The 18,494-nt window shown below is 46.3% G+C and overlaps 1 protein-coding gene across 8 annotated transcripts in view; it reads right to left on the reverse strand.

Moving 5' to 3' along the window:
* Positions 1-18,494, reverse strand: part of CEP112 (centrosomal protein 112) — a 330,761-nt gene that overhangs the window by 90,592 nt on the left and 221,675 nt on the right. For 7 of the 8 annotated variants that reach the window (XM_061393053.1, XM_061393051.1, XM_061393050.1 and 4 more), the window contains one exon: positions 14,627-14,857. In XM_061393053.1, the coding sequence (XP_061249037.1) occupies positions 14,627-14,857 (231 nt within the window). Of the gene's footprint in view, positions 1-6,456; positions 6,744-14,626; positions 14,858-18,494 lie in introns of those variants that run through there. The other variant, XM_061393056.1, reaches the window with a different exon arrangement.

Consider the following 18,494-nt stretch of genomic DNA (forward strand, 5'->3'; position numbering starts at 1 on the left):
GAGAGCCGAGTGAAAAAACGCAGGCCAAGATTCACCAGTGGATGACGAAGAGGTGGGAGAAAGTCTGGGGAGATGCATGGTCTGCACACAGACTCAGAGTAGATCCTCAAGTCAGGTTACCCGTCACAGAGGGAAAACGACTTTACAACAGAGAACCTGACCGAGCGACCGCTGTTAACGTCACCAGGGACACAGCGTCTCGACATCACTGATACCACGCACTGGAGACGGCATGACACCGCCTCCGTAGGATTCCCGCCAAAAACACAGGCCCTCAGTCTGCTCATGAAACAAGATAAAATACACCCAGAGTGAAAAACATTATACAAAATAACTGGTACTATTCAAAAGTGACAAGACATGAAAAATAAGGAAAGGCTGAGAATGTGTCATGGATTGGAGGAGGCGAAAAAGAGCTGACAACTGAGTACAGTGGGAGACCCTGGATTAAACCCTGGGGCAGCAGAGGAGGAACGTCAGTGGGAAGCTGCAGAAACGCAGAGAGGGTCTGCAGGAGTTAACCAGCACAAATACAAACTATCTTGCTGCTGCTGCTAAGTCACTTCAGTCGTGTCCGACTCTGTGTGACCCCATAGACGGCAGCCCACCAGGCTCCCCCGTCCCTGGGATTCTCCAGGCAAGAACACTGGAGTGGGTTGCCATTTCCTTCTCCAGTGCATGAAAGTGAAAATTGAAAGTGAAGCTGCTCAGTTGTGTCCGACTCTTAGCGACCCCATGGACTGCAGCCCACCAGGCTCCCTCCGTCCATGGGATTTTCCAGGCAAGACTACTGGAGTGGGGTGCCATTACCAGCATTAATTTCCAGGTTTCCACGGTCACACTAAGTAAGGTGCTGACCTGGGGAGAAGCTGAGTGATGGATGGATGGAAATTCTCTGCACTTTAGCAACTTCTTAGTAAGTGTAAATAGAAAGCTTTAAAAGCTTTACAATGTAATCTTCTAACTTTTTAATAAGTAGAGTTTTCATAATCACTGCTTGACAACCCCCCAATATGTTCTGAGCTCTTTGCTTGCCATTTGCTGTCCCACTGGACTGCCTCAGAAATTTGTATCTAGTATCAATTCAAAGACCATCTTCTCCATAAAACAGTCCCTGATTATCACAGACCTCAGATTTCCAGCGTTGTACCTAAGCTAGAATTTTATCATGCAGAGATACCCAGTTTTAGATAGACAGTTGGACAGGACTTAGCGACTAAACCATCACCATCACCATACAGGTAGGCTCGTTTATGCTTGTATTTCTCACTATCACCACGATAAAAATCTTCCCTGGTGGCTCAGACGGTAAAGCGTCTGCCTACAATGCGGGAGACTAGGGTTCGATCCCTGGGTCAGGAAGATCCCCTGGAGAAGGGAATGGCAACCCACTCCAGTATTCTTGCCTGCAGAATCCCGTGGATGGAGGAGCATGGTAGGCTACACCAAGGGGTCGAAAAGAGTCGGAAATGACTTCACTCTCACTTCCCACTATAACAAAAGCTCCCAGGAAGCAGGGAGGTTTACGCTCCTCCCCCTGATCAGCACGGAGCTAAGTATACGGTAAATGCCTGATAGATACACACTGACTCATTCACCCACAAACTAAGGAAGCTGAAGCTCTGGGGGTCCACACCACCTGTTCATTCCCTTTTGAGCTGTCAGACACCAAGCAGAGGACTAGGTGGGCCATGAGTTATGGCCAAGGATGACAGTTCTAATACTTTCTTGTTCACAGGAAGTCTCTAAAACGTATGAGACTTCCTTCAATTTAATAAGGTGATCTGGGTCTAATAAACACCATAATCTATATTGGAATTTTAACAATTAACAGAACTAGAGGCCTAAATTATAAATCTTTAAAATCTTATTTTAAAATCTGTTAAAATTCCTCATCCAATAATAATAGGAAATGTATAATAATAAAAGCAACGTCACAAATAAGACTCAAAGCCACCGAGGTTTTATGAGGTATTTTTCACAACCCAGGGCTGCTTCCTTAGACTGTCCAAGGATGTCTACTGAGCTGCTAAATTCGTGCAGTGGGAACAAACGTCTGTTCTCTTTGCCAAGAAAATACCATAGATGAATATTAAAAACAGCCCTGTTAGCCAAAATTCACATCTGCATGCACTTAGAAGTGTAGCTTTGCTTTCTTCCAATAATAATTTGTAATGCATTGTGAAAAACTTTAAAAATGGCATACAGTACTCTCCACCTGGCCAGTTAGCTAGTGTTTTGGCCGTAAATGCACTGATAAAGCCTGTACAGTTACTGACATGGGTTAGTGTGCTTGTGGACACACACATATGTGTGTATCTACTAGGAACGTGTTTGGACATACAGCTCAGTGTTTGCTCTGTCTCCATATATATATTCAGAAAATAAAATTCAAAACATACCCTAATGTAATTAATCAATTAAAAAAATATATTTTTCAGGGTACTGTAATTTAAGATGGGCTTCCCAGGTGGCGCTAGTGGTAAAGAACCCGCCTGCCAATGTAGGGTTCCATTCATGGTTCTGGAAGATCCCCTGGAGGAGGGGATGGCAACCTGCTCCAGTATTCTTGCCTGGACAATCTCCATGGAAACAGGAGCCTGATGGGCTACAGTCCATGGGGTCGCAGAGAGTCAGACACGACTGAAATGACTCAGCATGCACAGCACACACGCACATAGTTTAAGACACAACAGTTAGATTTTTAGACACAATTATGGGAATACCAATACTTAAAACAACTTCTCAACTATCAAACTGATATTGTTTTTAAAAAAGGACATTGATTCACTGAAAATGACATTACAAACACTGATATTTTTCCACCAAATTTTCAAGTGTAGGAGAAATATATTTTGTGTCTGATTTCAATATAGTTGTTTTTGCAAAAATTATGTAATATTTAAGTAGTAGAGGCTTTCAATCTAATGTAATATTTAGAATATGTGCATAAACTACTAATTTTAAATCACTTTTTAAAAAGAATGATTAATAAGATCAAGAATAACTTGTATCTTTAAAAGAGGCAATTCAATATACCTATTACATGCCTATAATTTATGGATATCATTGTTATTTAAAAACCACATACGGGTCTGAGGACACAATAAAGTAAACTGGGAAATTAAAAATGCTCTGGATTCCGGATGCATTTTCCATGATTGATGTGACATCATCTGGCTCTAAATATGTTAGGTTTGTTTTGAAAAGTCATTTTTAAAAATTCATCAGTCTAGTAATAAAATATGCTTCTGTGAGAAATAAAGTATGTTAACATAGGTTGCTTCACTGAATTAAAATTAATCCTCCATAAAGAAAACTGTTAAACAATACTTATCTGATTACATACAAATTCCAAAGAAGCTACCAAAAAAAGTAACTAGAGCAAATAAGTGAGTTTAAAAAGGTCACAGGATACACAATCACTATTGAAAAACTCTACTGTACTTCTCGATAGTGGTAATGAAAAAATGAGAATGCTGAAAACATGAAATGATTAGGCACAAATCTAATAAAATTAAAGCAACGTCTGTATGCTGAGAACCGCAAATGCGGATGGAAGACAGTCAGTCAGTCAGTCAGTTCAGTCACTCAGTCGTGTCCGACTCTTTGTGATCCCATGAATTGCAGCACGCCAGGCCTCCCTGTCCATCACCAACTCCCGGAGTTCACTCAAACTCGTGTCCATCCAATTGGTGATGCCGTCCAGCTGTCTCATCCTCTGTCGTCCCCTTCTCCTCCTGCCCCCAAATCCCTCCCAGCATCAGGGTCTTTTCCAATGAGTCAACTCTTCCCATGAGGTGGCCAAAGTATTGGAGTTTCAGCTTCAGCATCAGTCCTTCCAATGAATATTCAGGACTGATTTCCCTTAGGATGGACTGATTGGATCTCCTTGCAGTCCAAGGGACTCTCAAGAGTCTTCTCCAACACCACAGTTCAAAAGCATCAATTCTTCGGTGCTCAGCTTTCTTCACAGTCCAACTCTCACATTCATACATGACCACTGGAAAAACCATAGCCTTGACTAGACGGACCTTTGTTGGCAAAGTAATGTCTCTGCTTTTTAATATGCTATCTAGGTTGGTCATAACTTTCCTTCCAAGGAGTAAGCGTCTTTTAATTTCATGGCTGCAGTCACCATCTGCAGTGATTTTGGAGCCCCAAAAATAAAGTCTGACACTGTTTTCACTGTTTCTCCATCTATTTCCCACGAAATGATGGGACCAGGTGCGTGATTTTAGTTTTCTGAATGTTAAGCTTTAAGCCAACTTTTTCACTCTCGACTTTCACTTTCATCAAGAGGCTTTTTAGTTCCTCTTCACTTTCTGCCATAAGGGTGGTGTCATCTGCATATCTGAAGTTATTGATATTTCTCCCAGCAATCTTGATTCCAGCTTGTGCTTCTTCCAGCCCAGCGTTTCTCATGATGTACTCTGCATATAAGTTAAATAAGCAGGGCGACAATATACAGCCTTGACATACTCCTTTTCCTATTTGGAACCAGTCTGTTGTTCCATGTCCAGTTCTAACTGTTGCTTCCTGACCTGCATATAGGTTCCTCAAGAGGCAGGTCAGGTGGTCTGGTATTCCCATCTCTTTCAGAATTTTCCACAATTTATTGTGATTCACACAGTCAAAGGCTTTGGCATAGTCAATGAAGCAGAAATAGATGTTTTTCTGGAACTCTCTTGCTTTTTTGATGATCCAGCAGATGCTGGCAATTTGATCTCTGGTTCCTCTGCCTTTTCTAAAACCAGCTTGAATATCTGGAAGTTCATGGTTCATGTATTGCTGAAGCCTGGCTTGGAGAATGTTCAGCATTACTTTACTAGCGTGTGAGATGAGTGCAATTGTGTGGTAGTTTGAGCATTCTTTGGCATTGCCTTTCTTTTGGATTGGAATGAAAACTGACCTTTTCCAGTCCTGTGGCCACTGCTGAGTTTTCCAAATTTGCTGGCATATTGAGTGCAGCACTTTCACAGCATCATCTTTCAGGATTTGGAATAGCTCAACTGGAATTCCATCACCTCCACTAGCTTTGTTCGTAGTGATGCTTTCTAAGGCCCACTTGACTTCACATTCCAGGATGTCTGGCTCTAGGTCAGTGATCACACCATCGTGATTGTCTTGGTCGTGAAGATCTTTTTTGTACAGTTCTTCTGTGTATTCTTGTCACCTCTTCTTAATATCTTCTGCTTCTGTTAGGTCCATACCATTTCTGTCCTTTATCGAGCCCATCTTTGCATGAAATGTTCCCTTGGTATCTCTAATTTTCTTGAGGAGATCTCTAGTCTTTCCCATTATGTTGTTTTCCTCTATTTCTTTGCATTGATTGCTGAGGAAGGCTTTCTTATCTCTCCTGGCTATTCTTTGGAACTCTGCATTCAAATGGGTATATCTTTCCTTTTCTCCTTTGCTTTTCGCTTCTCTTCTTTTCACAGCTATTTGTAAGGCTCCCTCAGACAGCCATTTTGCTTTTTTGCATTTCTTTTTCTTGACAATAAAGAAAACTAAATAAATGACAGTACAGTCTGAGTTCATGGACTGGGATACTCAATATCATTAAGATTTCATTTTTTTCCAAACTGAGAAATAGATTTAATACAATTGAAAAGTCCCAGGATTCTGTGCAGAATTCATTTCACTGACTCTAAGCGCAAAAGAACTACCGTGAGCAAAACTATTCTGAAAAAGAACAAAGTTGGACGACCCATACTGCTTGTCTCCAAGACTGACTATAAAAGCTACAATAATTAAGACAGCGTGGCACTGGTGAAGGAAAGATATACATGCCAAAAGAACAAAATTTGAGAGTCTAGTATTACGGCACACATGGACGGCCAACTGATTTTCAACAAAGCTGCAAAGCTGATTCACAGAGGAAAAAAAATCATCTTTTCAACAAACAGTGCTGATATATGGAATCAATCTACATCTTGCACCAGTCACATGGACCACAGAAACAAATATAAAACTTGTAAAAGAAAACAGGAGAAAATCCCTGTGACATTATGATAGGCAAAAATTTCTTAGGAATGACACCAAAAGCCTGACCTTAAAAGAAAAAATTGATAAACTGGATTACATAAATATTAGGAACTTCTGCTCTGAAAAATACTGTTAAAAGAAGAGAAGCCACTGACTGTGAAAGTGTTTTCAAATCATAAATCTTATGAAGAATTTGTATCTGAAATACATTAAGAACACTCAAAATTCAATGGTAAGACAATAAATGACTGAATATGAAATTAGAAAAACAGTTCAATAAATACCACAGCAAGGACAGAGGGGCCTGGCGTGCTGCCGTCCCCGGGGTCCCGAAGAGCGGGACGCGGCTGAGCAACTGAACACCGCCTTAAAATACTGAGGTGACAGGGCTGGGGCGGCCAGTGCCCGGCACACCCAGTGCTGAGATCTGTCTCTCAGGACGACTCCCGCCCTGGGTCTCCATCTTACCTTCTTCTCTTTGAGGCCAGATGGTCCAGGGTCCCTCAGGGGCTGCAGACTCCCACCCTGCTCTGTCTCAGGGGAGCCACCACACTCTCCCCTCAGCCCCATCAGACACCCGGCCTGACTTTCCCTGAGACCCAAGGAGTCTAAAGTCAGAGAAGCCCACATGTCCTTTGCCTCATGAAGACCCAGGAGTGGCCGAGAGCGGGGAGCAGGCTCAGGAGAGGCACAGCTCCAGCTCTGCTCTGATGCTCCTGGGGCACAGCCTCCCACCCTGGTGGGCAGGCGGCGGCTGAGGTCACAATCCGGCTGCTACCAGCGTCACACAAGGCTGAGGACCATGCGCCCTGTCCTGTGACTCTGTCTCCCAGGGGCAGAACAGTCAGGAGGCTGAAGATGCCCCCAGGCTTAGGGGCAGGACAACAGCAACCCGCTGGGGACTTCTGCACATCACTGCTCAGCCTAGAGTGGTGACAATGAGGAGCACAATGGAGGAACTGAAGAATGTAACTTCAAAATCACATATAAACCATCTAGCAAAGAAATGAATGAGCATATTCCCTTTCCCCTAAATGTAAGCGTACGTATGGCTTGCTCCTCCTTCATCTCAGGAGCACGCGTGCTAAGTCGTTTCGTCGTGTCCAACTCTGTGCAACCCCACGGACTGTAGCCCGCCAGGCTCCTCTGTCCATAGGATTCTCCAGGCAAGAATGCTAGAGCGGGTTACCATTTCTTCCTCTAGGGGATCTTCCCGACCTGAGGATCTTCCTGACCCAGGGATCAAGCCCATGTCTCCTGCATTAGCAGGCGGATTCTCTACCACTGAGCCACCGGGGAAGTCCACTCAGGCCTTTTTAAAATTCTGTGGTTTAGGGTCTGTGTCTCCTGCTGGAGTGTGAGCTCTGAGAAGGCAGGAAGCTCTGGCTGTTCGTTCACTGCTAGAGCAAGCTTCCAGGATCACTACACACAGAGTAGGTGTCAAATGCTGAAGTATTACAAACGTGCCACTGCCTGCTAATCGCCCGTAGCGTCCATGCTTCTCTTCTGAAACAGTAGCCCTCTGCACACACGCTCACAAGCCCCTGCTCCCCTGCAGCAGCCCAGGACTAGGATTTCTCCAGTGCGGTTTGATGGGAGTGAGAGGCAGCTGCCGTCGCACTTCCTGAGAAGCACATCGGTTGTCCTCGTCCTCCTTGCCCCTTCTTGCTGCTTGAGCACTGGTGATGCAGGAACCACTCAAGGCAGAGGGAGGCTCCACATTGGAGACGACAGAGCCATGCCACCAGCCAGCCTGGCCCTCCATGACCTTTTGGGACGGAACCACTGGCTCCCACCCTGAACCAGAATGTGATGAGAGAGCAAAATAAACTCCCAATTTTACTAGTCCACGGTTTGAGGATTCTTTTTTACAGAAGCTTGGGCTCACTGTAAAGAATATGGAGAAGACTTCATTCAATTTTTCACTTTTGATTTATCAATATAGTGAATTACACTAATAGCATTCCTAATATCAAGCCATTTTTGTATTCTTGGAATAATCTCATGTGGTCATGGTAAGTCTAGGAGCCGGGTGTGTAGTATGGTAAGCTGTTGTTGTTCAGTAGCTAAGTCATGTCCAAGACTCCATGAACTGCTGCAGGCAAGGCTTCCCTATCCTTCACTATCTCCTGGAGTCTGCTCAAACTCATGTCCATTGAGTTGGTGATGCCATCCAACCATCTCATCCTCTGTCATCCCCTTCTCTTCCTGTCTTCAATATTTCCCAGCATCAGGGTCTTTTCCAAAGAGTTGGCTCTTCACATTAGGTGGCCAAAGAACTGGAGCTTTACCTTCAGCATCAGTCCTTCCAATGAACATGTAGGGTTTATTTCCTTTAGGATGGACTGGTTGGATCTCCTTGCTGTCCAAAGGACTCTCAAAAGTTTTCTCTAGCATCACAATTTAAAAGTCTCAACTCTTTGGCACTCAGCCTTCTTTATGGTCCAACTCTTGCATCTGTACATGACTACTGGAAAAACCATCACTCTGACTATATGGACCTTTGCTGGCAAAGTAATGTCTTTGCTTTTTAATACTCTATTACATGATGTTTTAAATGCAATACTAACCTCAATTGCCTAGTATTTCGTTGGATCTTTTCACAATATTCATGAGTGAGATTAATTTGTGCTTAGAGGGATATCATTTTCAGGTTTTAGTATTGATATTATGGTAACCAGAAAAGATTACTAGATCAAAAGGCATAGATATTTTTAAACTTACTAACATAGGCTACTGAAGGCTTTCAGGAAGGTTGTAGCAATTTATACTCAGTAACAGCACTTTAGAATATTTACTCACTGCACCCTCAGTATTTTGTACCCTTATTTTAAAAGAATACTTGGTTCTATTTATAGTAATAGTAACATGCTTAATTGATACATGAAAAGTAGCTTCTTGTCTCAGTATTTCCTTGATTACTTGTGAAGACGAAGAGGTTTATTTAAGCCAATTAAACCTTTCCTGGTCATGTACAGTTACTATTATTTTTTACTGTATCTTGTAAGGTACTCAATTAAATTAACTGATCACTTAAAATCATGTTTAATCCTCATGATACTGAATCAGGAAGCCCTGCCTCACCCAGAATAACTGCTTCCCTTTCGTGATGAACGATGGCCAGAACGAGACTTGGCTCTCGGCCCAGGGCCGTCCGCTGTCCTGTGCCGACTCCTCCGCAACCTCAGGCCGGACACCCGACGCCTGACGCCCGTCTGCTCGCCACGCGCCTCCTCTCACAAGAGGCGAGCACACACCCAGAAGCCCTTGCGCACGGATACTGGCGCCCGCTCCTCAGTCTGAACGTCACTCTCTGAAGATGGCAAATACACTATTCTCCTCTCAGCAACTTCTCAGGTCAATAACTACCTTTTGCTGCACTGATCTAAGAGATTTTTCCTTCATCCTAGGTGAAAAAATTTTCCCTCAAGAACATCCCAAAGGATAAAGCCAGCAACGTCCGGTGAACGGCGGTGCTCCCATCGCTACTGGTACAGTCAGCACATCGGGAAGCTGGGCCACAGAATGAAAAGGGGGACTTGGAAATTTTAAACGTTTACTTTTAAAACAAACTGATTTATTTATAATTCTAGATGTTATTTTCAAATAACCCCTAACATAAAAGACGCTGCCTTTTAATTTTCTCCTGGTAAGACAGCTGTCTAGCTTAGGCACGCAGACTGTGACGGGCTCTCCAGACTTGCTAGAAAGCAGGAGTGCTCTGCCTGGGGCAGCAGGGCGGAGGGGGGAGGTGCAGAAGGTCCTCGGGAGACCCGGCACGCTGCCCTCCTCCGTCCACATGCCAGACTCTGCGGTCCCACTCATGTGGGGGCGGTGAGACCTTGACCATGTTAAGTATTCAAGCTCGAATGATGACAGACATGCTGCTATTTCTGCTTAATAAGCAAACACCCCAGAAACGATTCCAGTATTTACTTCGTGGAATCCCTGTGAAACAGGTGCATCACATGAGAATCAGAAGCAGGAGAGAGCTGGACACTGGTGTAAAACTGAGCCTCGGAGGGACATACAGCTCCTCTCATCACATGTGTATAAGACATAGCCCCTATTACCACCCAAAGAGGGCTTACAATTGAGGCAACTGAAGATACCTTAAAATTCTAAATGTTAATAAGTAGAGTACATCATGCAAAATGCAGGACTGGATGAAGCACAAACTGGAATCAAGATTACCAGGAGAAATATCAATAACCTCAGATATGCAAATGACACCACCCTTATGGCAGAAAGTGAAGAGGAACTAAAGAGCCTCTTGATGATGGTTAAAGAGGAGAGTGAAAAAGCTGGCTTAAAACTCAACATTCAGAAAATGAAGATCATGACATCCTGTCCCATCACCTCATGGCAAATAGATGGGGAAAAAATGGAAACAGTGACAGGCACTATTTGCTTGGTCTCCAAAATCACTGCAGATGGTGACTGCAGCCATGAAATTAAAAGATGCTTGCTCTTTGGAAGAAAATCTACGAAAACCTAGACAGCATATTAAAAAGCAGGAATATTACTTTGCCAACATATAGTCAAAGCTATGCTTTTTCCAGTAGTCAAGTACGGATGTGAGAAGTGGACCATAAAGATGGCTGAGTGCCAAACAATTGATGTGTTGAACTGTACTGTTGGAGAAGACTCTTGAGAGTCCTTTGGACTGCAAGGAGGTCAAACCAGTCAATCCTAAAGGAATACTAAAGACCTGAATACTCATTGGAAGGACTGATGCTGAAGCTGAAGCTCCGATACTTTGGCCACCTGATGTGAAGAACTGACTCACTGGAAAAGACCGGATGCTGGGAAGGATTGAGGGCCGGAGGAGAAGGGGACTACTGAGGATGAGATGGTTGGATGGCATCACCGACTCAGTGGAAATGGGTTTGAGTAAGCTCTGGGAATTGGTGATGGACAGGGAGGCCTGTCTGCTACAGTTCATGGGGTCACAAAGAGTGGGATACAACTGAGCGACTGAACTGAACTAAGTTTTCCAAGTTTCCATCTGCTCAGGTTTTTTCTTTTGTATTAGATTAACTGCCTGTTACGTTCAGAGGCATCGCTAGAGCCCAGCGCCCGAGCTGCGGGGCACATGCCTGGGAAACACCCACCGGGAGCCCCCTGACGCCCGAGCTCCGAGAGGGTCAAGCTGGGCACTGTGTGTCGAACAGTTTTTGCAAATCTGAACTGTTTGAGAATAACATTTAATTTAACATTTTAAGGACACAAACTTCACTTTCTTTGCAAAGGAAAAACTTGGGGAAAAGATCAAAGTAAAAAGAACAGAATTGAGATCAGAAATCCATTTTAAGCCAAAATGACAATGTCTTCATAAGTTAATATTAATCCTTTAATTATAAATCTCAAAGGTTTAAGTAGTTTCTGTGACCTTAGCTTTGGATAATTACACCATATGGAGCTTTTCTTAAATTTGAAAAAGATGCTGAGTTGTTGCTCCAGGCCTTTTGGTGACTTCCGCCTGGCAGAATTCCAGTACAGTCCTTCAGATGCCATTAAAATTATAGACCAGGAGCCCAAGCCTGTAAGTACCATGTCAATTTCACAAGAGCTTTTTAAATTCAGTACAGTGTGCAAAATGTGTGATGTGTTCATATATTTTAAGATATCAAATTGTGAAGCTTAAAGCCACTGCTTATACTGGAGATTTCACAAAGGAACTGATAGAGTATACTAAATACAAATAAAACTTTTGTGTTTCATAAAATCAAAGGACAAAATTAAAAGGCAAATACCAAAAATACTTGCCACCAAGAATTTTATCATCCTAAATACGAAGTTTATATAAGGTGATGAGAACAATGCCAGGACATCAACAGAGGAGAAAGAGCTGAAGGACATGAACACACAATTCTCAGGAAATGAAATGTGACTAAAAGATCTGCTGTAAACATCCAGTCTCACTCTTAAATATGAAATCAGAAACAATAAATGTTTCTCACTAACACCCTGCCCCCAAATTAGAGTATTAATACTAAGGACTGGCTGTATGAAACGGATATTCTGTGGGGAAAAATATAAATTAGTACAACGTTGTTGAAAAGCAATTTGACCCTGTAATTCTACTGGGATCTTAAACTAAGGGGAAAAATGGAAATGTTGACAAAATTTTTAGTATGAAGATATTAATTTTTGCATCAATTTAGATAACTTTTAAAGCAAAATGTTTAAAAAAAAATAGAAGAATTTCGGCCTGGGCGGCCCGCCTGCCCTGATGCTCTACCGAGCGGAGAGGACAGCAGGGTGAGGGGACGGGGAGCCTTCCCCGGGCAGAGACCTGCAGGCAGCGAGGGAGGCAGCCCCCAGGCCTGGCCGCTGTCCGCGCGGCTGGACTGAAGTCGGCTCACAGCTGCATCCCGGCCGCAAGCATCAGGATCCACAGTCCCACCAGGAGGCTCCTCCTCCGCTCGTGTGTCTCCAGACGTTTTCAGCCCAAACCCTGACTCCTGCACTCTGTGGACCTCTCCTTCCTGCGGCGCCCCGTCCCCGAGCGCCCCCGCCTTGCCCACGGTCCCGAGGCCGCGCTCAGTCGACACCGCCGCCTGCAGTGCTCTGCCCCCGGTCACAGCGGTTCTCAGTTCCAAATCCGGGACCTTCCTCCCCGCTCGGCCTTCCTGATTTTCTGTCACATCCTTGATAAGCGTCCTCCCAAACCGCCTCTGCCGCTATTTCCAGGAAAAAACATTTTTCTCCTCTTCCTCTGCACAACCCCTGTCTCCTCCCCAACTTCACGAGTCCAGCACGGCTGGTGGTTTGGGGGTACGCTCCCCAGCCCCCGCGCTGCAGCCTCCGCTCCGTCCGGCCCTCCTGAGGGTCGTCTACAAACGCTCCTCCAATCCACATCACTACTGGGCCCGAACGGAGCTCATCCTCTCCCGGACCAGAGGCCCCGACAGGGCCGCTCCTGAATGCCGAGAGCGGGATTCGCACGGAACGGTTGCCCGCTGGGCCGACTCTGAGACGCGCCTCCTCCGGTGGGGTCGCCACCTTCAGGCACCTCGAGGCGCCCTGGGGGCCCCTCCTGGACTGACCCCTCCTCTGCGCTGGTCCTGCCAACGCTGACAGAAGAGCCTCCTAACAGCCCACTGGGTCCTGACACTTCACGGCAAAGGAGCCCTGAGTGACCTCGGGGTTTAAGCTCGGGGCTAAGACCAGTGCCGTGTGAGCTCGGCGGGCCTGCTGGTCAGGCCCGGCTGGAACCGCGCCGCCCCGTTGGCCACCCGGCCACATACACGTCCATCACGGTGCGGCTCAGCGCCTGCTCGCCCCAGCCCCGCGTCGTGGCGTCCAGGTGAATCTCACCTGTCCCAGGGGTGCCCCGGACGCCCTTACTCCAGCGCGCCTCCCCCGCTCACCGTGCCCTGCTCACAGCCCCTGCGTGTCCCGCAGCCGTCCTTGCCCACGGGCTCCTCAGGCACAGGGGCCTCTCGTTCTCGCCTTTCTACGTGGCTCCCAAGTGCTGGGATAATGCCTCAGACACAGAAGATATTCCAGAAATATTGGCCAAATAAGTTACTGGCGGTGTCCAATACTATTATCTATAACCTGTATCTATAAATTAGCAACACATATAAACCTATACTTGAAAACTTTCTGCTTTTATTGAAAAGAACCACATTTTATTAAAATGTGGACACCTGATTCAAGAGAACGGAGGCCTCAGATGCCTGTTTTAAGTCTGGCTTCACTATCTGGACTTTAACCCTCGGGGCACACGGTGTCCAGGCCATCAAAGCCTGTGTCCTTAGAGACACTCTGCCCGGTGGGCGGCGATGAGCGGCGGGGGCGGGAGCTTTCCCGGGGCAAGGAGCGGGGGTGGGGTGGCGGCTCTGTCCGCATGGTCCCCCTCGCTGTGGCCAGAGGCTGAGATGGCCCCGCAGCAGACGCCCTGGCCCAGACACTGCACTCTGCCTCAAAGCTCTGACTGTGCCGTTCTGACGGGATGGCCACCCGCGACCCCACTGGGTGCACGAAGGCCCCGCGGCCGGCTGTGTCCCTGAGGCTCGGACGCTCCCCTGCCTCTCAGCAGAGGGGACTGAGGCTGAGTGTCCGTCGGCTCCAGCGCGCCGCCATGCAGCCGCCCTGGACGACCCGCTCAGCGCGCGCCCTCTGCCCCTCGCCGCCCCGACACGTCTGGGCCGGAAGCAAACCCTGAGCCCCGCTGCGGACACCCGGGCCCCAAGGGGACGGGGCCGGTCACCGCCCTCCGTGCCCCTGGCCACCCCAGCACGGTCACCTCCCGCCCGCATGCCTGCAGTGGTTGAACTGGTCTCCCTGCGTCCAGCTCTGCCCTCAGCGGAAGTGAACCCCCGGCCTCCGCTGCTCACAGGGGACAAAGCCCAGCCCTTTCGAGGGCCTCCACTCAACGCCAGAGCCCACATACTCCCGCCCAGGGTGATGCTCGACGCGTCTTTCGTCACTCGGCAGGGGGTGTTCCATCTGTCCCTCCCCGGGAGACAGGGGTGTTAGGGAAGCCTGAGACCTGCAGACCGCGCACCTGCAAGGCTTATAAACTGGGGGCCGGCTCCAGGCCACGCCCGAGAGGTGAGCCGGGAAGGCCAGGCGGCGGCCTGGGCCTCGTGCACGCCGGCCCGCTTCCCACCGCCCAGCCGCCTACCTTCTCCAGCGTCAGCTCCGTCTCGGCCGCGTGGGTCTTCTTCAGCTCAAGCCTCATCTTCTCCGACTCGGCCTTCAGCTTGCTCACCGCGGCCTCGTGGTCCCGCGCGGCCCTCTGCTTCTCCTCCTCCCGGAGCAGCCCCAGCTCCACCAGCTGCTGCTTCCGCTGCGAGTTCACGCTGACCAGCTCCTCTCTCAGCTTGTGCACCTGCGCCTCCATGTCCGCAATCACCTTGTTAGGGAAACGGGCAGAGGATGTGACGGGAGTGCGTGGAAGGACACGCGCCGCGAGGCTGACAGACGCGCCCCGCCGCCCCGCTCCGCCGCCCCGCTCCGCCGCCCTCCTGCTCCGGCCCCGCCAGCCCCTTCGGGCTCAGACATAGACGCCACCGGAAATGTTTTACCCCGGACAACGCGTTTAGTTTTGTTTCAAATACCTTTGCAAATGGAATATTACTTGGTTCTTCTGCAACTTGCTTCTTCAAGTATTTGGCATTATGTTTCTGAGATTCCTCAGTACTTGCTACTCAATTTTTGTTTTTATTTCATTGATTTCTGCTCTTATTTTTGTTATGTCCTGCATTCTACATTCTTGGAATCTTTTTTTATTCTTCTAACTTTTTATCTTGGATATTTCACTCATTTATTTTTATCCTTCCTTCTTTCTTGATTTATAAACTTAGACTATGAATACTGCTCTACTGTTGCGTAAGTTTAATCTCTTAGATACACGGTATTTTCGTTATCATTTAATTCAAAGCATTTTTAACTTTCATTTTTATTTTTTCTTTGACTTATGACCTGTTTGGAAGTATGTCTCTTAATTCCCAAACACGTGGGCACGCTAACTTCCCAGGGATGTCACAACAAAGTACAAAAAGCTGGGTGGCTTTAGACGTGTTTACTCTCTCACAGTTCTAGAGGCTACAGAATTATCAGGCTGGACTTATTAATTTAACGTCTCTGTTCCATTCTCTCTCCACTCATTATGAACTCACACAGATGTAAATTAGATCTTCCTATTCTTTCATTTCATGAATTTCTCATATTTTCCATCTCTTTTCCTCTCACCTACATTCTAGGCATTTTCTGCATGTAATTAGATCTCAAATCCATACAGATTCTGAATTTCAGTTGTTTTATTTTGGGGAGTTTATTCTTACACAAATATGGCGATTTTTAAATGTCTTTAACCGCTTTAGTAAGTATTTTCAAGTCTTTAAAGTCTTTCCCTTTACAGCATATACTAAGCATGACCGTCTATCTGCGGCTGACAATTCCAGCATCTCAGCTGTTTGCAGCTAGAATTTTTAAGACCCTGGGGTCACTGTATTTTGTTTTTGTCACACTACGTGTTACTCTTTTCAAATGCAGGCTCGTGTCTGATGGGATTGGAAGTGGTTCTCCAGCCACCATCTGACCCTGACAGACCCTGGAGATGTCAGCAGGTCTGGGTGACTTTAGAGCAAGTTTTCAGCCTCGTATCCCAGGGCACACTGATGTGATAGTTCGGGCATCAGATGTTCCTGAGCTTATAGGCGTGGATTTTCAGGGGCACCTCACTCAACACTAAGGTTGTTTCTAGTTTACTGGTTTCTTTTCTTTTTTTTTTTTTTAATTGAAATACAGTTGCTTTAAGGGCTTCCCTGATGATTCAGTGGGTAAAGAATCTGCCTGCAATACAGGAGACGCAGGAGACCTGAGTTCGATCCCTGGGTCAGGAGGATCCCCTGGAGAAGGAAATGGCAACCCACTCCAGTATTCTTGCTTGGAAAACCCATGGAGGAGCCCAGTGGGCTACAGTCCAAAGGGTCACAAAGATGGTTGCTTTATAATGTTGTGTCAGTTTCTGCTGTGCAGCAAAGTGAATATGTACATATATATATATTATTGTTGTTTAGTCGCTAAGTCGTGTCCAACTCTGCAACTCCATGGACCACAGCCTGTAAGGCTCCTCTGTCCATGGATTTCCCAGGCAAGAATGCTGGAGTGGGTTGCCATTTCCTCCTCCAGGGGATCTTCCCGACCCAAGGATTGAGCCTGCATCTCCTGCATTAGCAGGCGGATTCTTTACCACTGAGCCGCTGGGAGGCCCTATATATACAGCCCCTCTTCTTCAGATTTCTTCCCAGCTAGGGCACCACGAGCACCGAGTAGGGCCCCCAGTGCTGCACAGCAGTTTCTCGTCAGTCACCTGTTGAATACACAGCAGTGTGCACGTGTCGAGGCCCGTCTCCCGGCTCACCCCTCCCTGCTTCTTCCCCGCTTGGTGACGGTTCTCTGGTTTCTAACTCGTCTGCGCCTGGTGGCCCTTCCGTGTCCCAGCTCGAGGCCCAGTGGCAGCCTAGATCATCACCTTAAGCAAAGCCTGGACTTTGTTTTACTCCTGTGCCCAATACAAGTCCCCAAACTGAAGTTCAAGTTCACTCGGTCCTCAAGGCGAGAGATGCCTTCAGCACTCCGCTCACACTTCTGGGTTTCTGTTTTCATTTAAATGTTGACATCTGCGCATCCTAACTAACTCAACCATTTGTGAATACACACACACACACAAATGTGCTTTAAAAAACTGCATCTGGCCTTTCAAGTTGTTTTCACAGGGAAAGCAGCGCAAGGACCCTGGTGTGCCCAGCCAGCAGGTGGTCAGCTGGTTCAGGCTGAGGGCACCTGGTGCCACTGTCACTGTCTGTGCATTAGCTGAGAATGCAGCGTTTTCTGAAGCCCAGTGGCAGCTGTTTAAGGCACTGCATGCTTCAACAGGCGCCACATAACCCAACCATCCCCTGACCGGACACACCTTCCAGGGCTGGGCGTCATCATTCTGTATATTTTTATCAGTTGACTAGGCACGTAATGGTAACTTAGAGGAAGGTGTTTTAAATTGCTGGCAACACTGATAATGCACTGGCTTCAATCCAATGGTGATTTTTCAAATAGAAAAACTATGCTGAAAAATGTATCAACTAATTATGGAAGAAATAGACATTAACTGAAAGAACTCAATGCTGAAGGTGTCCCTCAGGTATTTAATATTTCAGTCATTAGCATGTGCTGATAACTAGAGTGAGGAAACTGACAAGCTCAATCTGGAATAGATGTGTTCATTTTTCTTTAATATTATAAATAGTAAGCTATAAAACTTCACCTATGTGACTGACATAAAAGAGCAGAATTATTTTAAAAATTCAAAAATTACTAAAGGCTGTGTCTCTAAGAGACAAACCATAAGGACAACTTTTAGTTAACCTGACTCTTAAATAACAGTTCAAAAACGTACAGACCAGAAAACATGGAAGCGACCCCAGTGTCCACTGATACATAAATGGGTAAGCGCAGTGAAGTGCGGTTCATACACACAATGGGATATTATTCAGCCTTGGAGAGGAAGGAAAGCCTGCAATACGCTACAACACACATGAATCTTGAGGACATGATGCTAAGTGAAATAAGCCAGAAGACAAAGGCTGTGTGATTCTCCTTATGTGAGGTACTCAGAAGAGTCAAAACCACACAGATAGAGAGTATATGGGGATTGTCAGGGCCCGTGGGTGAAGAAAGGAGAGTTGTTGTTTTAATGGAGACAGTTTCAGTTTTACAAGATGAAAAGAGTTATGTGATAGGTGGTGATGATGGTCGCATGCAAGGTGAATGTATTTAATATCACTGGCCTGCACACCTAAAAATGGTTAAGATGGCAAATTTTATATTATGTGTATTTTACCATGATAAAAAATTAATTACAAAATCCTTCCAACAACACAGACCTGTTTCCTCAGATAGCTAATGGCTCTTGAAACCACACTGAATCTGAAAGGTTCTGGCAAAAGAAGTGGCAGGCTTATTATCATCTCATAAATGATTATGGATTC

The sequence above is a fragment of the Bos javanicus genome, chromosome 19 (assembly GCF_032452875.1).
Source record: "Bos javanicus breed banteng chromosome 19, ARS-OSU_banteng_1.0, whole genome shotgun sequence".
NCBI lineage: Eukaryota > Metazoa > Chordata > Mammalia > Artiodactyla > Bovidae > Bos > Bos javanicus.